This window comes from Staurois parvus, unplaced genomic scaffold (assembly GCF_062004578.1).
Source record: "Staurois parvus isolate SC_StPar_1 unplaced genomic scaffold, SC_StPar_1.0 ptg000513l, whole genome shotgun sequence".
In the NCBI taxonomy this organism is placed as follows: Eukaryota; Metazoa; Chordata; class Amphibia; order Anura; family Ranidae; genus Staurois; species Staurois parvus.
Genome location: NW_028318309.1, coordinates 4046818 through 4065462, shown reverse-complemented (window position 1 = coordinate 4065462; position 18645 = coordinate 4046818). Strand labels below are relative to the sequence as shown.

At 46.7% G+C, this 18645-nt stretch overlaps 1 protein-coding gene across 1 annotated transcript in view; it reads left to right on the top strand.

Annotated features, from left to right (window-relative positions):
* The window catches only part of LOC149451859 (stAR-related lipid transfer protein 6-like), a 53449-nt gene that overhangs the window by 29786 nt on the left and 5018 nt on the right, over positions 1-18645 (top strand). The window contains exon 6 of the mRNA XM_089690098.1: positions 57-150. Within this exon, the coding sequence (XP_089546224.1) occupies positions 57-150 (94 nt within the window). The remainder of the gene's footprint in view (positions 1-56; positions 151-18645) is intronic.

Below are 18645 nucleotides of genomic sequence, written 5' to 3'. Positions count from 1 at the left end.
ACAGTTTGCTCAGCGCTTTACAATATGAAATAAACCCTTATTTGTATTCCATTCAGGTATAAGTATTGATTATGAAAAATGCCCAGTGGATTCATCAAACATTAGAGGCTTCAATTACCCGACTGGATATATATGTTCACCGCTGCCTGAGTAAGTACCCCAGAACAATGTAGGTCTTGTTTGAAAATGGGTCTGTGTAGGAGATGTAATGTTAAATAACATTTCATTTGTTAAAGCATTGTGTATCATATTCAATTGTCTTTTTCAAATTTTTTAAAATAAATGCTTGTTTTCACCTTTTTTTCATCTTTTTTTGCATCTCACTTCTGCAGCACTCTTGCAGCCTCTTTGCAGCCACTTCCTGTCTACATGCACGCCAGTGATGGCTGCATTTCTCAAGGCACATTTCCTAATGGTGACAACAGTGGACCGTGCCTGTGTAATGTGCAGTACAATGGCCACTTGTAGTCTCCTTCGGATAGTTAGGGGACAATGCAAGAGTAAGAGTACAGCTGAGAGACAGGAACAGAGTGTTGTCACCCTATAAGAAGAAGTGCCTGAACAAGGACCATCAGGGCAGGATCACTAGGGATTTTAAAGCTAAAGTTTCATCTGTTTATACTGTATTTTGCTCTCCCTGGTTCCTTCTCACTTTATCAACATTTATTTATTTATTTCAGGTACTTATATAGCGCCATCAGTTTACACAGCACTTTACATACATATTGTACATTCACATCAGTCCCTAACCCTCAAGGGGCGTATAATCTAAGGTTCCTAACTAACATTCATACATACACATACTAGGGCCAGTTTAGACAGGAGCCAATTAACCTACCAGCATGTCTTTGGAGGGTGGGAGGAAACCAGAGTACCCAGAGGAAACCCACACAGGCACAGGGAGAACATGCAAACTCCAGGCAGGTGGTGCCGTGGTTGGGATTCAAACCAACGACCCTAATACCGCCAGGCGGAAATGCCAACCATTTAGCCACTGTGCTCTCATATTGGTGTGCCATGTATTTAAATGAGTACACTGTTCCAAATGCTGGGGGACTACACTAGAGATACCCCAGAGAGTGATTTTCTCATTCACTATCACCATACCCAAATGCCAACAGTTCATTCTGATGAAATGCTTCAATATTTCTTGCTCGTTCTCCTGCATCCCACACATTCCTATTGGCCCATGATTATGATGGCTGATTATCTGAAGTCATTGGAAGAACACATCAGTCCAGCAACTAACACTTCTAGAAAGAGAGGGCAGCAGATGCAGCCTTCAAAGTCTCATAGTCTTCACATCTCACTGCTGGGTTCCGTTATCGATTACTAAGCTATATCTCTGATAGGTAGTCACATAGTCATTAAAATTGGGAATACCAAGCACCTAGAGACATCTGTCACATGAAAAACGACCATACACTGTGTTCCCAAGCCTTGTCTGAATAGGAATTACCATGACCCAATTGGGTCAAGTACTCAACTCGGTTACTTCTGTTTTGTAAAATTCTTTTTATTAAGAATCTTAATATGCATTCAAAAAGTAAGAACAACATTAAAGTGCAAGTCAGGGCTAAACCTAATCCTAAACCTGCCCCCCCCCCATTCTAAGTCCTATACTATGTACCCAGTAAAGAAAAGATGTCTATACTTACTCATTTTGAGGGCGCTATGGTCTCTCATATGGTCCGGTCATTTGATCGTCTCCCAGCGCCGGCTTCAGAGGAGAGGAGAGAGCAGCAGCAACAGTTCCAATACCTTGGTGGTGACGTCCCCCATAGACATACTATGGGGCATCTGTTGTCCAGTGTCCCTCCTCTCCCCTAAAGCCAGCTCTCAAGCCAGTCACATGACTGGACAAGAGCATCCTCAGAAGAGGTCGGAGATCCAGGAGGTGTGAGTGTCCAGGGTGGCAAAAACTAAACTGAGGTCCAGGGGCAGACTGACCATTTGGAAACTCAGGCACTGCCCGAGGGCCCGGGGTCAGTAGGGGGCCCCATGAGATGCCCCTGGTACTTTTTTCATAGGCTTTTTTGAGTTTGGGCAAGGATACAGGGGCCCCATGATCCCCTATTGCCCAGGGGCCCCATGAGTTGTGAGTCTGCCCCTGCTGAGGTCAGGATCCAGGTATCCATTGTAAGCATAATACACAGTGCCTAATATGGACAAGAATACCAGCATATGTAGTCAGAGATAGTGCATGTAGAATTTATGCAACCAACCAACTTTCCAAATATGGAAGACACGCTTCTATTGGAATAAGTGGCTTTGTAGAAGGGCAGAGTTGCATTTACCTGAGCCTTTCAAGTGTGGAGGGTAAAAAAAATATATATATTTTTTTAAATGTATTCTTAAGATTTTTTTTTAACATATAAAAAAAGTCATTTTAACATATATTTTTACATATATTTGTAAATGCCTTCCAAAAATGTATGTATTTTTAAAAAGACATACAGTATATCTGAAATGTATTCTTAAAAATATTTTTCATATATTTTGTAATAAAAACGCATTTCAACATACATGTATGTATGTGTATATATAATATATTTATTGAAATAAATTTTGAAATATATTGAATATGGCCAAAATTGTAGTATTTCAAATATATGGCAATATATATGGGGAAAAATATTTTTTAAATATATTTCAAATATATTTTTCTCCCATATGGCTTTGAGAGCAGCACCAGCAAAGAGAGGACTGATCCTTAATAATGTTAGCAAGTTTGGCTAAGTTTATAGTGGATCAGTTGGCATCTAGCTGAAACCATCCTCGTGAAAGGGACCTCCCACAGTTTATCCCAATCTTTATTATCTAAATCCGGAACGTTTACCACCCAAGATCTTTGACAGACCTGCAGCAACCTGCTTGTTTTTGGGAACAATTGCTTATAAATAGTAGATAAAAGCTTAGTAAGATCATCATCTCTCAACATTGATTCAATTCTAGTAGGCCGAAGGGACAAATGGCCAACCCCAAATTGTGCATGCAAGGCATGCCGAAATTGTAGATGTCTAAAAAGATGAGTGTTAGATAGCTGGTACAAATATTTCAGCTCACCAAAGGTCATCAGAACTCCACTTCTTACTACATCTTGTATATTTTTAATTCCAAATCTAGTTACAAAAATGGGTCTGTGTAATGTTAAAAATTAGGTAAACAGGAGTTTCTCTACAACTGAGTATTTCATAGACCCACCAGACTCCAACCCATGGAGAATCATACTCTAATAACAGATTTCATAGAGTAGGTTTGCATACGTGGAGATTTCAAACCCCTATAGACCAAATGAGTCAGACTACCTCTGTGACCAATCCCCGGTGGCCGGGGCGAAACTCGTCAGGGCGTGGCCAGAACGGCTGCTGAGGCCATTCCTCAACATTGGACTCCTGGGGTTGGTTCAGCAGCGTTCATCCCTTCATTTGTATTGGCTGAAACTGTAATCACTCGGACTCATGCTCCCCCCTTCTCACTTGCCAGTGGGATGATCCTTTTCCTTCCATCCATAGCGTGGAGCAGCGCCATAAGGTATACTTTTCATTATCGAAATGGAGAGGTTACCATCTATGAGCGAACACTTCTCCAGCTAAAAAATATATTTCTAAAAGTTGGGCACAGCCAGTCCTTCCTCCAAAGCTGCTGCAAAACAGCTTATCTGATCCTTGGTGTACCTTTGTGCCAGAGTAAGTCAGACAAAAGCCTGACTTGTTTGCTTAAAAGTAGCCTTCACCCACCTTGCTAAAATGTATACTTCAACCTCCCCATTGTGCTTTCAAGGCTGCAACTTTCTAGGGACAATGTATCATGTTTGGTGGGAATGCCCCCAGATCTGGGGCTTTTGGAATGGTATATCTGTCTTACTGCGCAGGGTCACCGAGGTGCCTATTCCACAAATTGCTCTTCTTAATGAGCTCATCAACAAGATCTCTAAGAGCTCCCAACGTTTGATATTTGTTCTCATTGAGTGCCAACATTACCATAGCCAAAGCATGGAAGCAACTCTTGGTGTCCCTTGTGCAGGCAAGGGGGAAGATTTCATGGGTCATGGTCCATGACAAAATTGTATTTTTAATGATAAAGTTAAACAATTTGAGAAGATGTGAACCATGGGTCCAATACATGAAGGTACCGATTGTTTCTAGAGATGAGCGAATTATTAAAAAATTCGGTTCAGCTGATTCGCCGAATTCGCCGAATAAATTCGCTTCGAGCCGAATATATTCGCTGCGAATTTAACTTATAAAAAGGGTGTTTCTAGGCTTCAGAGAGCCTTTATATTAGTGCAGAACACTGTACCTTTAATTTAAATGCCCTTGGAGTCTGCTGGGGAAGAGAAATAATACTGTCAGTCAGTATGACATGCAGATGAGTGCCGTCGATCTTAGAATCACCGCACACTTCACTCATTTGGGCAGTCACGGGGCCAAAACCAGAGTGTGGAGCCACAGTGTGGCGGTGGAGGCAGCAGCAATGGGAGGCCATACAGCACCCTATGACAAAATGGAACCCACCAGCAGTGTGAGGAGACCTGAAAGTGGCACATGGCAGAGTGTGGCGATGGAGACAGCAGCAATGGGAGGCCGTACAGGGACCCATGACACACTCTGGACCTGGCAGCAGCATGAGGAGGCGGTACAGGGGCCCATGACAGATTACGGGCCTGGCAGCAGCATGAGGAGTCGGTACGGGGGCCCATGGCAGATTACGGGCCTGGCAGCAGCATGAGGAGGTGGTACAGGGGCCCATGGCAGAGTGGCGGAGCGTAAGCAGCTAAAATTGAAGGCCATACAGAGGCCTATGTTAAAAAGTCCCCCCAGCAGCAGCGTGGGGAGACGACTATCAAGAGTCCAATGGCAGAGTGGCGGAGCGGAAGCAGCTTCAATTGAAGGCCATACACAGGCCTAGGTTTAAAAGTCCCTCACAGTTAATTCCAATAACGAACTCTACTCCTCCGTGCAATCTACTTACGAGACCCTGGGCAGGTCTGAGTCCAATTTGTGGTAGAGACTGGTTTTGTTCAGCCATGCTTGAGCGAGTAATAACAGGTCTGTGCTGCCCTTTGGTGTCTGGCTTAATGCGCACAACACTGAACGTCCCAGCGTTTGTCAACGATTTGCCGTTAAGTGATGCAAACCCGCTGAACCACGTTCATGAGGAGCCGGTACAGGGGGCCATGAATCAGTATGGACCTGGCAGCAGCGTGAGCAGACGACAGAGGCACATGGCGCAGGGTGGCGGTGTAGGCAGCATTATTCTGAAGCCATACACAGGCCTAGGTTAAAAAGCGGAAGCCGTCAGCAGCGTGAGCAGACGACAGAGACGCATGGCGCAGGGTGGCGGTGGATGCAGCAGTATTCGGAAGCCAAACACAGGCCTCAATTAAAAAGCGGAAGCCGTCAGCAGCGTGAGCAGACGACAGAGGCACATGGCGCAGGGTGGCGGTGGAGGCAGCAGCAATGGAAGGCCATACAGCACCCTATCACAAAATGGAACCCACCAACAGTGTAAGGAGACCTGAAAGTGGCACATGGCAGAGTCTGGCGATGAAGTCAGCAGCAATGGGAGGCCGTACAGGGACCCATGACACACTCTGGACCTGGCAGCAGCAAGAGGAGGCGGTACAGGGGCCCATGGCAGAGTGGTGAAGCATAAGCAGCTTAAATTGAAGGCCATACAGAGGCCTATGTTAAAAAGTCCCCCCAGCAGCAGTGTGGGGAGACGACTATCAAGAGTCCAATGGCAGAGTGGTGAAGCAGAAGCAGCTTCAATTGAAGGCCATACACAGGCCTAGGTTAAAAAGTCCCCCCAGCAGCAGCGTGGGGAGACGACTATCAAGAGTCCAATGGCAGAGTGGCGGAGCGGAAGCAGCTTCAATTGAAGGCCATACACAGGCCTAGGTTAAAAAGTCCCCCCAGCAGCAGTGTGGGGAGACGACTATCAAGAGTCCAATGGCTGAGTGGCGATCCAGGAAGTCAGCGTTGTGATTGCAGATGCAATGCAGAGATTCTATGAGGTGATGCCGTGGGTGCGAAGAAGATCATATACCGTCGTACTTCCATCCATAAGACGGAACAACCTGCGAACCGGGAGCTTTATTGCCCTGACCCGCTGAGCAGCTTCTGGGATACCCAAGAGGCCCATGGCAGAGTGGCGGAGCGTAAGCAGCTTCAATTAAAGGCCATACAGAGGCCTATGTTAAAAAGTCCCCCCAGCAGCAGCGTGGGGAGACGACTATCAAGAGTCCAATGGCAGAGTGGCGGAGCGGAAGCAGCTTCAATTGAAGGCCATACACAGGCCTAGGTTAAAAAGTCCCCCCAGCAGCAGTGTGGGGAGACGACTATCAAGAGTCCAATGGCTGAGTGGCGATCCGGGAAGTCAGCGTTGTGATTGCAGATGCAATGCAGAGATTCTATGAGGTGATGCCGTGGGTGCGAAGAAGATCATATACCGTCGTACTTCCATCCATAAGACAGAACAACCTGCGAACCGGGAGCTTTATTGCCCTGACCCGCTGAGCAGCTTCTGGGATACCCAAGAGGCCCATGGAAGAGTGGCGGAGCGTAAGCAGTTTCAATTAAAGGCCATACAGAGGCCTATGTTAAAAAGTCCCCCCAGCAGCAGCGTGGGGAGACGACTATCAAGAGTCCAATGGCAGAGTGGCGGAGCGGAAGCAGCTTCAATTGAAGGCCATACACAGGCCTAGGTTAAAAAGTCCCCCCAGCAGCAGTGTGGGGAGACGACTATCAAGAGTCCAATGGCTGAGTGGCGATCCGGGAAGTCAGCGTTGTGATTGCAGATGCAATGCAGAAATTTTATGAGGTAATGCCGTGGGTGCGAAGAAGATCATATACCGTCGTACTTCCATCCATAAGACGGAACAACCTGCGAACCGGGAGCTTTATTGCCCTGACCCGCTGAGCAGCTTCTGGGATATCCAAGAGTTTGGCTTCTGTGGGGAATATGGTTGAAAACTGAAACTTAAAGGCATGTTGACGGAAGGGCACCAGTGTCAGTGCTCCGGAGGGAATATAGCTTCAAAGCTGACACTTAAAGGTATATCGACGGTCAGAGACCACAGGAAGTGGAGCTTGCGTCTTAAATCGACTGAATGTGGCAGACGTGAAACGTCTACGGGCCGTATATGAAATGGGTTGTTCCTCTTTCTGGAATAAGTGTTGGAAATGGCCACTCTTTTTGGTGTGGCGTTTTTTCTATTTAATTCCGATAACGGACTCTACTCCTCCGTGCAATCTAGTTACGAGACCCTGGGCAGGTCTGGGTCCAATTTGTGGTAGAGACTGGTTTTGTTCAGCCATGCTTGAGCGAGTAATAACAGGTCTGTGCTGCCCTTTGGTGTCTGGCTTAATGCGCACAACACTGAACGTCCCAGCGTTTGTCAACGATTTGCCGTTAAGTGATGCAAACCCGCTGAACCACGTTCATGAGGAGCCGGTACAGGGGGCCATGAATCAGTATGGACCTGGCAGCAGTGTGAGGAGACCCGAAAGTGGCACATGGCGCAGGGTGGCGGTGGAGGCAGCAGTATTCGGAAGACATACACAGGACTAGTTTAAAAAGCGGAAGCCGTCAGCAGCGTGAGCAGACGACAGAGACACATGGCGCAGGGTGGCGGTGGAGGCAGCAGTATTCGGAAGCCATACACAGGCCTAGGTTAAAAAGCGGAAGCCATCAGCAGCGTGAGCAGACGACAGAGGCACATGGCGCAGGGTGGCGGTGGAGGCAGCAGTATTCGGAAGCCATACACAGGCCTAGGTTTAAAACTGGAACCCAGCAGCGTGAGCAGACGACAAAGACGCACATGGCAGAGGATGGATCTGGCAGCAGTATGAGAAGGCGGTACAGGGGCCCGTGGCACAGTGTGGTGATGGGGGCTACAGCAACTGGATGCCAGAAAGTGGCCGATAGGGCTATATACTGCATGGAATTATAAAGTTGTAAAGACAGCGGCCTATAAGGCTATACACACTATAACAATCATGACTTGATTGACCATTGGCCTATAAGGCTATACACAGCATGAATATCATGACTTATTCTGAGAGTGGTTTGGAAGGCTATATACAAAAAGTAATTCATGAGCTGTCCGGACAGCGGACAATAAGTACATATATACAAATCAATTCATCAGCTGTCCAGACAGCGGCCTCAAAGGCGACACATATAGAAAGCAATTCATGAGCTGTTCAGACAGCGGCCTCTAAGGCGACAGATATACAAAGCAATTCCCGAGGTGTTCAGGGAGCTGCCTGAACGGCTAGGTTATTACTAAATATATTTTTGTGGCCAAACATCGGCCTATAAATAGATGTCTACACAGTGACAAAAAAGTAGGTCGCCTTACAGCGGCGTATCCTACAAATTGACATTATAAGAAATGGTTTAGACCAAAAAAAAAAAAAAAAACTTTGATGCGATGCTATACCTTAGTAGATTGTGGAAAGTCGACAAGTCAAGCGTAACTGTGTACATTACAGAAAATCTTAACAAGACAACCAAACATGTGGCCAAACCGTGACCGATACAACAAGTTAACAATGTAAGAAACAGGAGGGGGCCAAACCGTGGCCAATAAATAAACAGTCCACCTCATTGATGAGATGGACAACACGTGTCAAATAAATATTTTAAAAAATTGCTATTCCATCGGTCTGGAACTGGTCGACTATAAATAATTAAAAAGTTTAAATTCATGTGACAGTCGTCCAGCGACGTATAAATAATTTAAAAACACCAATTCATGAGGGGCCCGACCTGCAGAGTATAAGTCATTAAAAATGTGCAAAACATGAGTCGGCCGACCAGCAGCCTCTCAATAAAATATATATACAAATGTACGGATCAGGTGGAGGTCTTCCATTTGTCCCTAATAACATGTTTGGGGCATGATTCATGGCGGATTTAGTCAGTTGTGTCAGGAACTGGTGGTTTGAAATCCAGACTAATCCACGCCTGATTCATTTTCACAAACGTGAGTCTCTCCACACTTTGGGTGGACAGTCGTGTCCTCCGCGGAGTTACAATACCTCCTGCCGCACTAAACACGCGCTCCGATGCCACGCTACTGGCCGGGCATGACAGCCTTTCAAGGGCAAATTCAGCTAGTTGGGGCCAAAGGTCAAGTTTCGTTGCCCAGTAGTCAAGGGGATTGTCTACCTCGGTTGGCAGGGTGCTGTCCAAGTAGGCCCAAGCCTGTTGTTTGAGGTCCTGCTCCAGGTCCACCTGATGCTGCTGCTGCTGCGGCTGGTTAGTAGTTTCCTCACTGCGCTGGTGAAGAAAGCTACTCATCATCGACTGCAGACTGAGGCAGCCGCTGCTGGTGGAGCTGCCACTGCTCCTACCACCCCACCCCTCCCCTGCTGCCATGGCACAGGGCCCACAGTGTCTGAGGATGGACGTTGGCGCAGAAAGGCAGAGACCAACTGACTACATAGGTGGTTTTTATAGTACTTTATTTTGGCCTCCCTCTCAGCAGGTGTGAAAAAGGCCACCATTTTTGAACGGTAGCGAGGGTCCAACAAGGTGGACAGCCAAAAGTCATCCCTCTGTCTGATGGTTATTATTCGGCTGTCGCTACGCAAGCAACCGAGCATGCTATGGGCCATTTGTGCCAAGGAATGCGAGGGACTCCCTGCCTCCATCTCCACAGCATACTGCCACGGTGCGTCTGGGTCCTCTGTCTCCTCCTCCTCCTCTACCAGATGCTCCTGCTCCTCCACTCCTGTCCGCTGAGTGGAAAAACCACCCATTTCACTCAATAATTCCTGAGCACCAATGTCCTCCTCTACCTCCTCCTCTTCTTCCTGTCCTGCCCCCACAGGGGTCATGTGGCGTTGAGATCTGTGCGCCACGTCTACCGCACCCTGACCAGCCATTGTTAACAGCATTTGTTCCAGGACGTGCAACAGAGGAATGACGTCGTTCATCCCATAGTCCTGCCGACTCACGAATAGCGTGGCCTCCTCAAAGGGCCTGAGCAAGCGGCAGGTGTCACGCATGAGCTGCCAATGGCTGACATCTAAGTTACACAGGGGAGTACCTTTATCCGCTTGTAACATCAGGAAATCGATGATGGTTCTAACATATGTAGGGTTGAATTCCACCTTGTTGCAACGTCGCAGATCAGGCGATGCTGTGGAATTCCGTTCTGCCGCTGCAGCTCAAGGAGGGTGTGCTTTGCGGTGTAGGAATGGCTGAAATGCATGCAAAGTTTACGTGACATTTTAAGGATGTCTTGCAGTGGGATGGTGGATTTTAGGAACCGCTTGACAACCAGATTGAACACGTGAGCCATGCATGGCGCATGGCACAACCTTCCTTGACACAGAGCAGACACCATGTTCTTTCCGTTGTCGGTCAACATGGTTCCGATTTTCAGTTTGCGCGGAGACAGCCATCTGTCGATTTCTCTGTTCATTACACTCAGAAGTTCCTCCCCTGTGTGACTACGTTCGCCAAGGCATACCAGGTGCAGCACAGCGTGACACCGTTGCGCCCTGCACATGTGATATGCCGGTCGGGTAATGGGACTTGGCACGGGGGTGGCGGCTGAGGACACGGCGGAAGAAGAGGTGGTAGAGGCGGACATCTTTGCTGGACCAAGGACGTGCAAACGTGGAGGCAAAAGCGGCGTGACCTGTCCAAGTTGCTGGTGCTGCTGTGCCGGCACCACGTTCACCCAGTGGGCCGTAAATGACATGTACTGTCCCTGACCGTAGTTACAGCTCCACACGTCGGCGCTGCCATGCACTTTGGCAGAGACCGACATGCTCAAAGACTGGCCCACCATCTCTTCTACATGTGAATGCAGGGCTGGCACTGCCTTTTTGGCAAAGAAATGCCGGCTTGGCACTCTCCACCGCGGCGCGGCACAAGCCATCATTTCTCGGAAAGGTGCTGAGTCCACCACTTGGAAAGGGAGGGACTGCAGCACCAGCAACTTGGACAGGAGGACGTTCAGCTTCTGCACCGTCGGGTGCGTGCTCGCAAACTGTTGTCTCTTGGAAACGGATTCCAAGAAAGACTGCTGACGGAATCCGTGAAGAGGAGTAGCAGGAGAAGGAGCATCTGAACGAGCGGAAGATGCCAACGAGCGACAACTCCCCTCAGCAGAAGTGTTGGAGCCTTGACTGGCTGATAGAGGGCGATTGACGTCGGGTGACGGAGCAAGTAACGGAGCGGGTGATGGAGCGGGAGCTGGGGCAGGCAGAACCGTCGTATCTTTATCACAGTTTTCCCAGGCCACCGAATGGCGACGCTGCATATGCTGACGCAACACTGTAGTCCCAACATTGGCCCCCTGGCCACGCTTGACTTTCTGGCCACATAGTCGACATACGGCTACGTTTACTTCCTCGGGCGGCTTGACGAAAAATTGCCACACCGCCGAGTAGGAAACTTTGCCCCCGCTACTCCTCACTGGCTGACTGCTACTTCCTCCGTGCACACCGGCACCACTACTGGCCGTGGTGGTAGGCTGCAGTGGAGCTGGTGCTCTACTCCGTGGCCGTTTGGCTCCACTGACACTGCTGCGACCCTGCTGCCTCCTGGGCAACCCACCGACTGTTTTGCTTGCTGGCAAGCTGGCACCCTCTTCTCCTGATGATGCGGAAGCAATAGCCTGATGACGACGAGGCTGCCAAGTGAGATCAGCCTCATCATCATCAATTAGGGTCTCCGCGTCACTACTAGCCCCCTCGGCTGCGTGTGGGTCAGGAGACAGACCTGTCTCTAGACCGGCTACCGAGCCACTCTCCTCGCCAGCACTTCTTCACCTGGCTGCTGAAGAGGCGGATGTCTCCCCCCGTTCCTGACCGCCCTCTGTTAGCTCTTCCTCACTGTACAGTGGGGCTGAGCCCACAGCATGCGATACTTCGCTTGGTGAGGGAACACCAAAGGACAGGGGCAGGTCGAGGACACGTGATTTCAGTGGGCTTGCTCCCGGGCCATGCCAACTAACGGTTGTGTCTGACGTACCCACCGACCGTTGGCTGTAGGTGTCAGAGGTGACCTGGGAAGAGGAAAACGACCGAGTCAACCAATCGATGACGGCAGGGTTGTCGGTGGAGACACGACCGCTGGATGACACCGGGAGCACTGGCCTCTGGCTGCGACTAGTGCTGCCTCGACCCCTTCCTCTGCTGCCACGTCTGCTCGCTCCTGAAACATTGCCTCCTCTGCCACTCCTCTGCATGTTGTCTGACATACTCTTTAATTCAATAAGCACCCCAAAAATAAAACCGGATTTAACTCTTTGAACGTACAATAGTGGTTGTGAAGCAGAAAGTCAGTTTATTTAGCACAATCGGTCAATTGCAGCTTGCCGTTGGCTGGAAACTGTACGTTTCTCACTGGAATGCACTAATCACCCAAAAAATATTACCGCCAGCCGGCGTGTAAATGGATTTAACTCTTTGAACGTACAATAGTGGTTGTGAAGCAGAAAGTCAGTTTATTTAGCACAATCGGTCAATTGCAGCTTGCCGTTGGCTGGAAACTGTACGTTTATGTCACTGGAATGCACTAATCACCCAAAAAATATTACCGCCAGCCGGCGTGTAAATGGATCTAACTCTTTGAACGTACAATAGTGGTTGTGAAGCAGAAAGTCAGTTTATTGTACACAATCGGTCAATTGCAGCTTGCCGTTGGCTGTAAACTGTACGTTTATGTCACTGGAATGCACTAATCACCCAAAAAATATTACCGCCAGCCGGCGTGTAAATGGATTTAACTCTTTGAACGTACAATAGTGGTTGTGAAGCAGAAAGTCAGTTTATTTAGCACAATCGGTCAATTGCAGCTTGCCGTTGGCTGGAAACTGTACGTTTATGTCACTGGAATGCACTAATCACCCAAAAAATATTACCGCCACCCGGCGTGTAAATGGATCTAACTCTTTGAACGTACAATAGTGGTTGTGAAGCAGAAAGTCAGTTTATTTAGCACAATCGGTCAATTGCAGCTTGCCGTTGGCTGGAAACTGTACGTTTATGTCACTGGAATGCACTAATCACCCAAAAAATATTACCGCCACCCGGCGTGTATATGGATTTAACTCTTAGAACGTACAATAGTGGTTGTGAAGCAGAAAGTCAGTTTATTGTACACAATCGGTCAATTGCAGCTTGCCGTTGGCTGGAAACTGTACGTTTAGGTCACTGGAATGCACTAATCACCCAAAAAATATTACCGCCAGCCGGCGTGTAAATGGATTTAACTCTTTGAACGTACAATAGTGGTTGTGAAGCAGAAAGTCAGTTTATTGTACACAATCGGTCAATTGCAGCTTGCCGTTGGCTGGAAACTGTACGTTTATGTCACTGGAATGCACTAATCACCCAAAAAATATTACCGCCAGCCGGCGTGTAAATGGATTTAACTCTTTGAACGTACAATAGTGGTTGTGAAGCAGAAAGTCAGTTTATTTAGCACAATCGGTCAATCGCAGCTTGCCGTTGGCTGGAAACTGTACGTTTATGTCACTGGAATGCACTAATCACCCAAAAAATATTACCGCCAGCCGGCGTGTAAATGGATTTAACTCTTTGAACGTACAATAGTGGTTGTGAAGCAGAAAGTCAGTTTATTTAGCACAATCGGTCAATTGCAGCTTGCCGTTGGCTGGAAACTGTACGTTTATGTCACTGGAATGCACTAATCACCCAAAAAATATTACCGCCACCCGGCGTGTAAATGGATCTAACTCTTTGAACGTACAATAGTGGTTGTGAAGCAGAAAGTCAGTTTATTTAGCACAATCGGTCAATTGCAGCTTGCCGTTGGCTGGAAACTGTACGTTTATGTCACTGGGAAGCACTAATCACCCAAAAAATATTACCGCCACCCGGCGTGTATATGGATTTAACTCTTAGAACGTACAATAGTGGTTGTGAAGCAGAAAGTCAGTTTATTGTACACAATCGGTCAATTGCAGCTTGCCGTTGGCTGGAAACTGTACGTTTAGGTCACTGGAATGCACTAATCACCCAAAAAATATTACCGCCAGCCGGCGTGTAAATGGATTTAACTCTTTGAACGTACAATAGTGGTTGTGAAGCAGAAAGTCAGTTTATTGTACACAATCGGTCAATTGCAGCTTGCCGTTGGCTGGAAACTGTACGTTTCTGTCACTGGAATGCACTAATCACCCAAAAAATATTACCGCCAGCCGGCGTGTAAATGGATTTAACTCTTTGAACGTACAATAGTGGTTGTGAAGCAGAAAGTCAGTTTATTTAGCACAATCGGTCAATTGCAGCTTGCCGTTGGCTGGAAACTGTACGTTTATGTCACTGGAATGCACTAATCACCCAAAAAATATTACCGCCAGCCGGCGTGTAAATGGATTTAACTCTTTGAACGTACAATAGTGGTTGTGAAGCAGAAAGTCAGTTTATTTAGCACAATCGGTCAATTGCAGCTTGCCGTTGGCTGGAAACTGTACGTTTATGTCACTGGAATGCACTAATCACCCAAAAAATATTACCGCCACCCGGCGTGTAAATGGATCTAACTCTTTGAACGTACAATAGTGGTTGTGAAGCAGAAAGTCAGTTTATTGTACACAATCGGTCAATTGCAGCTTGCCGTTGGCTGGAAACTGTACGTTTATGTCACTGGAATGCACTAATCACCCAAAAAATATTACCGCCACCCGGCGTGTAAATGGATCTAACTCTTTGAACGTACAATAGTGGTTGTGAAGCAGAAAGTCAGTTTATTTAGCACAATCGGTCAATTGCAGCTTGCCGTTGGCTGGAAACTGTACGTTTATGTCACTGGAATGCACTAATCACCCAAAAAATATTACCGCCACCCGGCGTGTATATGGATTTAACTCTTAGAACGTACAATAGTGGTTGTGAAGCAGAAAGTCAGTTTATTTAGCACAATCGGTCAATTGCAGCTTGCCGTTGGCTGGAAACTGTACGTTTATGTCACTGGAATGCACTAATCACCCAAAAAATATTACCGCCAGCCGGCGTGTAAATGGATTTAACTCTTTGAACGTACAATACTGGTTGTGAAGCAGAAAGTCAGTTTATTTAGCACAATCGGTCAATTGCAGCTTGCCGTTGGCTGGAAACTGTACGTTTATGTCACTGGAATGCACTAATCACCCAAAAAATATTACCGCCACCCGGCGTGTAAATGGATCTAACTCTTTGAACGTACAATAGTGGTTGTGAAGCAGAAAGTCAGTTTATTGTACACAATCGGTCAATTTCAGCTTGCCGTTGGCTGGAAACTGTACGTTTATGTCACTGGAATGCACTAATCACCCAAAAAATATTACCGCCAGCCGGCGTGTAAATGGATTTAACTCTTTGAACGTACAATAGTGGTTGTGAAGCAGAAAGTCAGTTTATTTAGCACAATCGGTCAATTGCAGCTTGCCGTTGGCTGGAAACTGTACGTTTATGTCACTGGAATGCACTAATCACCCAAAAAATATTACCGCCACCCGGCGTGTAAATGGATCTAACTCTTTGAACGTACAATAGTGGTTGTGAAGCAGAAAGTCAGTTTATTGTACACAATCGGTCAATTGCAGCTTGCCGTTGGCTGGAAACTGTACGTTTATGTCACTGGAATGCACTAATCACCCAAAAAATATTACCGCCACCCGGCGTGTAAATGGATCTAACTCTTTGAACGTACAATAGTGGTTGTGAAGCAGAAAGTCAGTTTATTTAGCACAATCGGTCAATTGCAGCTTGCCGTTGGCTGGAAACTGTACGTTTATGTCACTGGAATGCACTAATCACCCAAAAAATATTACCGCCACCCGGCGTGTATATGGATTTAACTCTTAGAACGTACAATAGTGGTTGTGAAGCAGAAAGTCAGTTTATTGTACACAATCGGTCAATTGCAGCTTGCCGTTGGCTGGAAACTGTACGTTTAGGTCACTGGAATGCACTAATCACCCAAAAAATATTACCGCCAGCCGGCGTGTAAATGGATTTAACTCTTTGAACGTACAATAGTGGTTGTGAAGCAGAAAGTCAGTTTATTTAGCACAATCGGTCAATTGCAGCTTGCCGTTGGCTGGAAACTGTACGTTTATGTCACTGGAATGCACTAATCACCCAAAAAATATTACCGCCACCCGGCGTGTAAATGGATCTAACTCTTTGAACGTACAATAGTGGTTGTGAAGCAGAAAGTCAGTTTATTGTACACAATCGGCAAACTGCAGCACCAACTGTGCACGACAGCCACCAAAAAAAAAAAGGGTGTATGTCACTTTAAATTTTCGATTCTTTGATAGCTGTGGCCCTAAGTAACGATTCTGTGTCCCTGAGTAACGATTCTGTGGCCCTAAAGTCTCTGTGGCCCTAACTCTGTCCCTTAATACACACAGGTCTGTCTCTCTTGAATGACCGGAGGCTAATGGAGAATTCTAAGATGGCCGCGATTTATAGCTCCACCATTACACAGTGCTGGCTGGCTGCTGATTGGCTAATGCGATCACATGTCATGAATGCATTATGGGTCAGCGCGCCTTGTCTGCGTGCCTTCCCAGAGATCCCCGCCCCATCTTCTCTGTCCATTTTCTCCGTCGCCACACATGTCGCCGCCATTTTTGGGAAAATTCGATTCGTGCATCCGAAGTTTGCTAATCTTCGGATTCGTCGCGAATAGAATTTTTCCAAATCTTCGGAACGAATTCCACTTCGTCATGTTCGATTCGCTCATCTCTAATTGTTTCCTAACCGACAGCTCTACACCATAGGGGCGGATGTCTCAACCTGACTTCTCATCATCTACTCTTCTTTCTCTCTTTACTCTTCTTTCTTTCTCATCTTTTGAGGTCTGCTCTCTTAGGAATGTCTTCTTCTTCTTTTTGAATGTCATTCAGTATAACAGTAATTACTGCCTCTATTCATGTCCAATGGATTTGAGTTGAGTTTCCAAGAGCAGTTATTATCTGTGCAGCTAACCCTGGATACATTGCAAGACCTGGATGCAAGACTTGTAGTATTTTGGACTACAGTATGTTGGATGTAAATAGTAAAGGCTTATGCGCTGCTATGTTCCAATAATAATAATAATAATAATAATAATATCAGGGAAGAAAATTACTGCAATCACTGCTCTGGTGTAGTCACACTCAAATTAGATAAATGAAAAAAATGTGGTGCATCTAGGTTTTGTGCTGCCCTAGGCAACACAAAAATCGTCGAACCCCATGGATACGACAAACACCCCCCCCCCTCCCATGGAGAGAGCCTGACATTGACCAAAAACACCCTTGCCCCCCACCAGGGAGAACCTTCCACTACTTCCCCCCCCCGGGAGATAGAGAGAAAGATGCCCATCTTCACAGCTCTGGACATCCCCGGGACCGAGAGTCAAGCTCTGCATACACCATCAAGCATCCCGCAGTCTCTCTCAGATCCCACCTGCTTCCCATGGTGTGTGTGTCCCTTCTTCCGTCCCTTCTTCCATCCCTTCTTCTGGGGCAAGGTGCTGCCCTCCTGGAAAATGCCACCCTAGGCAAGTGCCTTGTTTGTCTTGTGGTAAATACGCCCCTGGCGCTACCTCCTCATAAATAAAACCATAAGCTTTGAAAACATAAAGTGACAGTCCAAAAAATGAATGTATAACAAAAAGAATATGATAATAAACGTCCAATCCAGTATATGTTGTGTTATCATCCAGCAATATTCAACACCGTGCTTGAACTGTGGCCCCACTCCCTGTTCACCTTGACCACTGACCTGTAAATTATAATAGGCCAAACACGCTTTATAAGGAATATGTGTCTGCAAGTTTCTGATCCGTGACGATGTTGGATGTACCCTTGCAATTGGAGCTGGATAAAAATACTGTACTGTTTTTTTCTTTGTTCAATCTCAATAAAAAGATTGAACGGAAAAGTGGTCTTCCGGATCCAAACAGGAAAAGATAGCAGATTTCTCAAAGCAATCAGTTTGTGTTTAAGTAAGGAGAGTAGAGGGGAAACACTTAAGGAGATAAAATCTAAAACAGATTTAGTAATGACCATACCAAGGTATTTAATCTTCATAACCTACTAAAGAGTCTATAGAGGGGTTTCTTGGAGGAGTGGCAGTATTTTAGATTTGTTCCAGTTAACATGCAAACTCAAAAAGTAGTAAGATTATTTAACCACTTCCCGTCCGGCATGTACACAAACGGCAGGACTGGAGCAGTGCAGGAGCGGGTTGCCATTTATAAACGTCCTCCTGGCTTCCCTGCTTGTTCGTGCTCCCTGGGAGCGAGCGACACCGCGATCCAGTGCCCACTGTGTCCTCCAGACACAACAGAACACCGATCATTGTATGGGACTTCTGTGAGATCCCAATCATGTGATCACTGATTGGCCAATCAGTGATCACCTGAATAGTAGTAAGCAAGATGTCACTTCTGACATCATTGCTTACTACTAGTGAAATCTGTGAATGATCACAGAGATCACATGGTACAAGACTATTCACAACAGCCTTGTACCATGTGACAAGCTGTGACCAATCACAGCCCACACAGTATTTCTCAATGGCTACAAGAATGCAGCCAGAGAGAAGGAGTAATGATTGCTTTTACAGCCTTTATGGGTGTAAAAGCAATCCGTGTAAAAAAAAAAAAAAAATC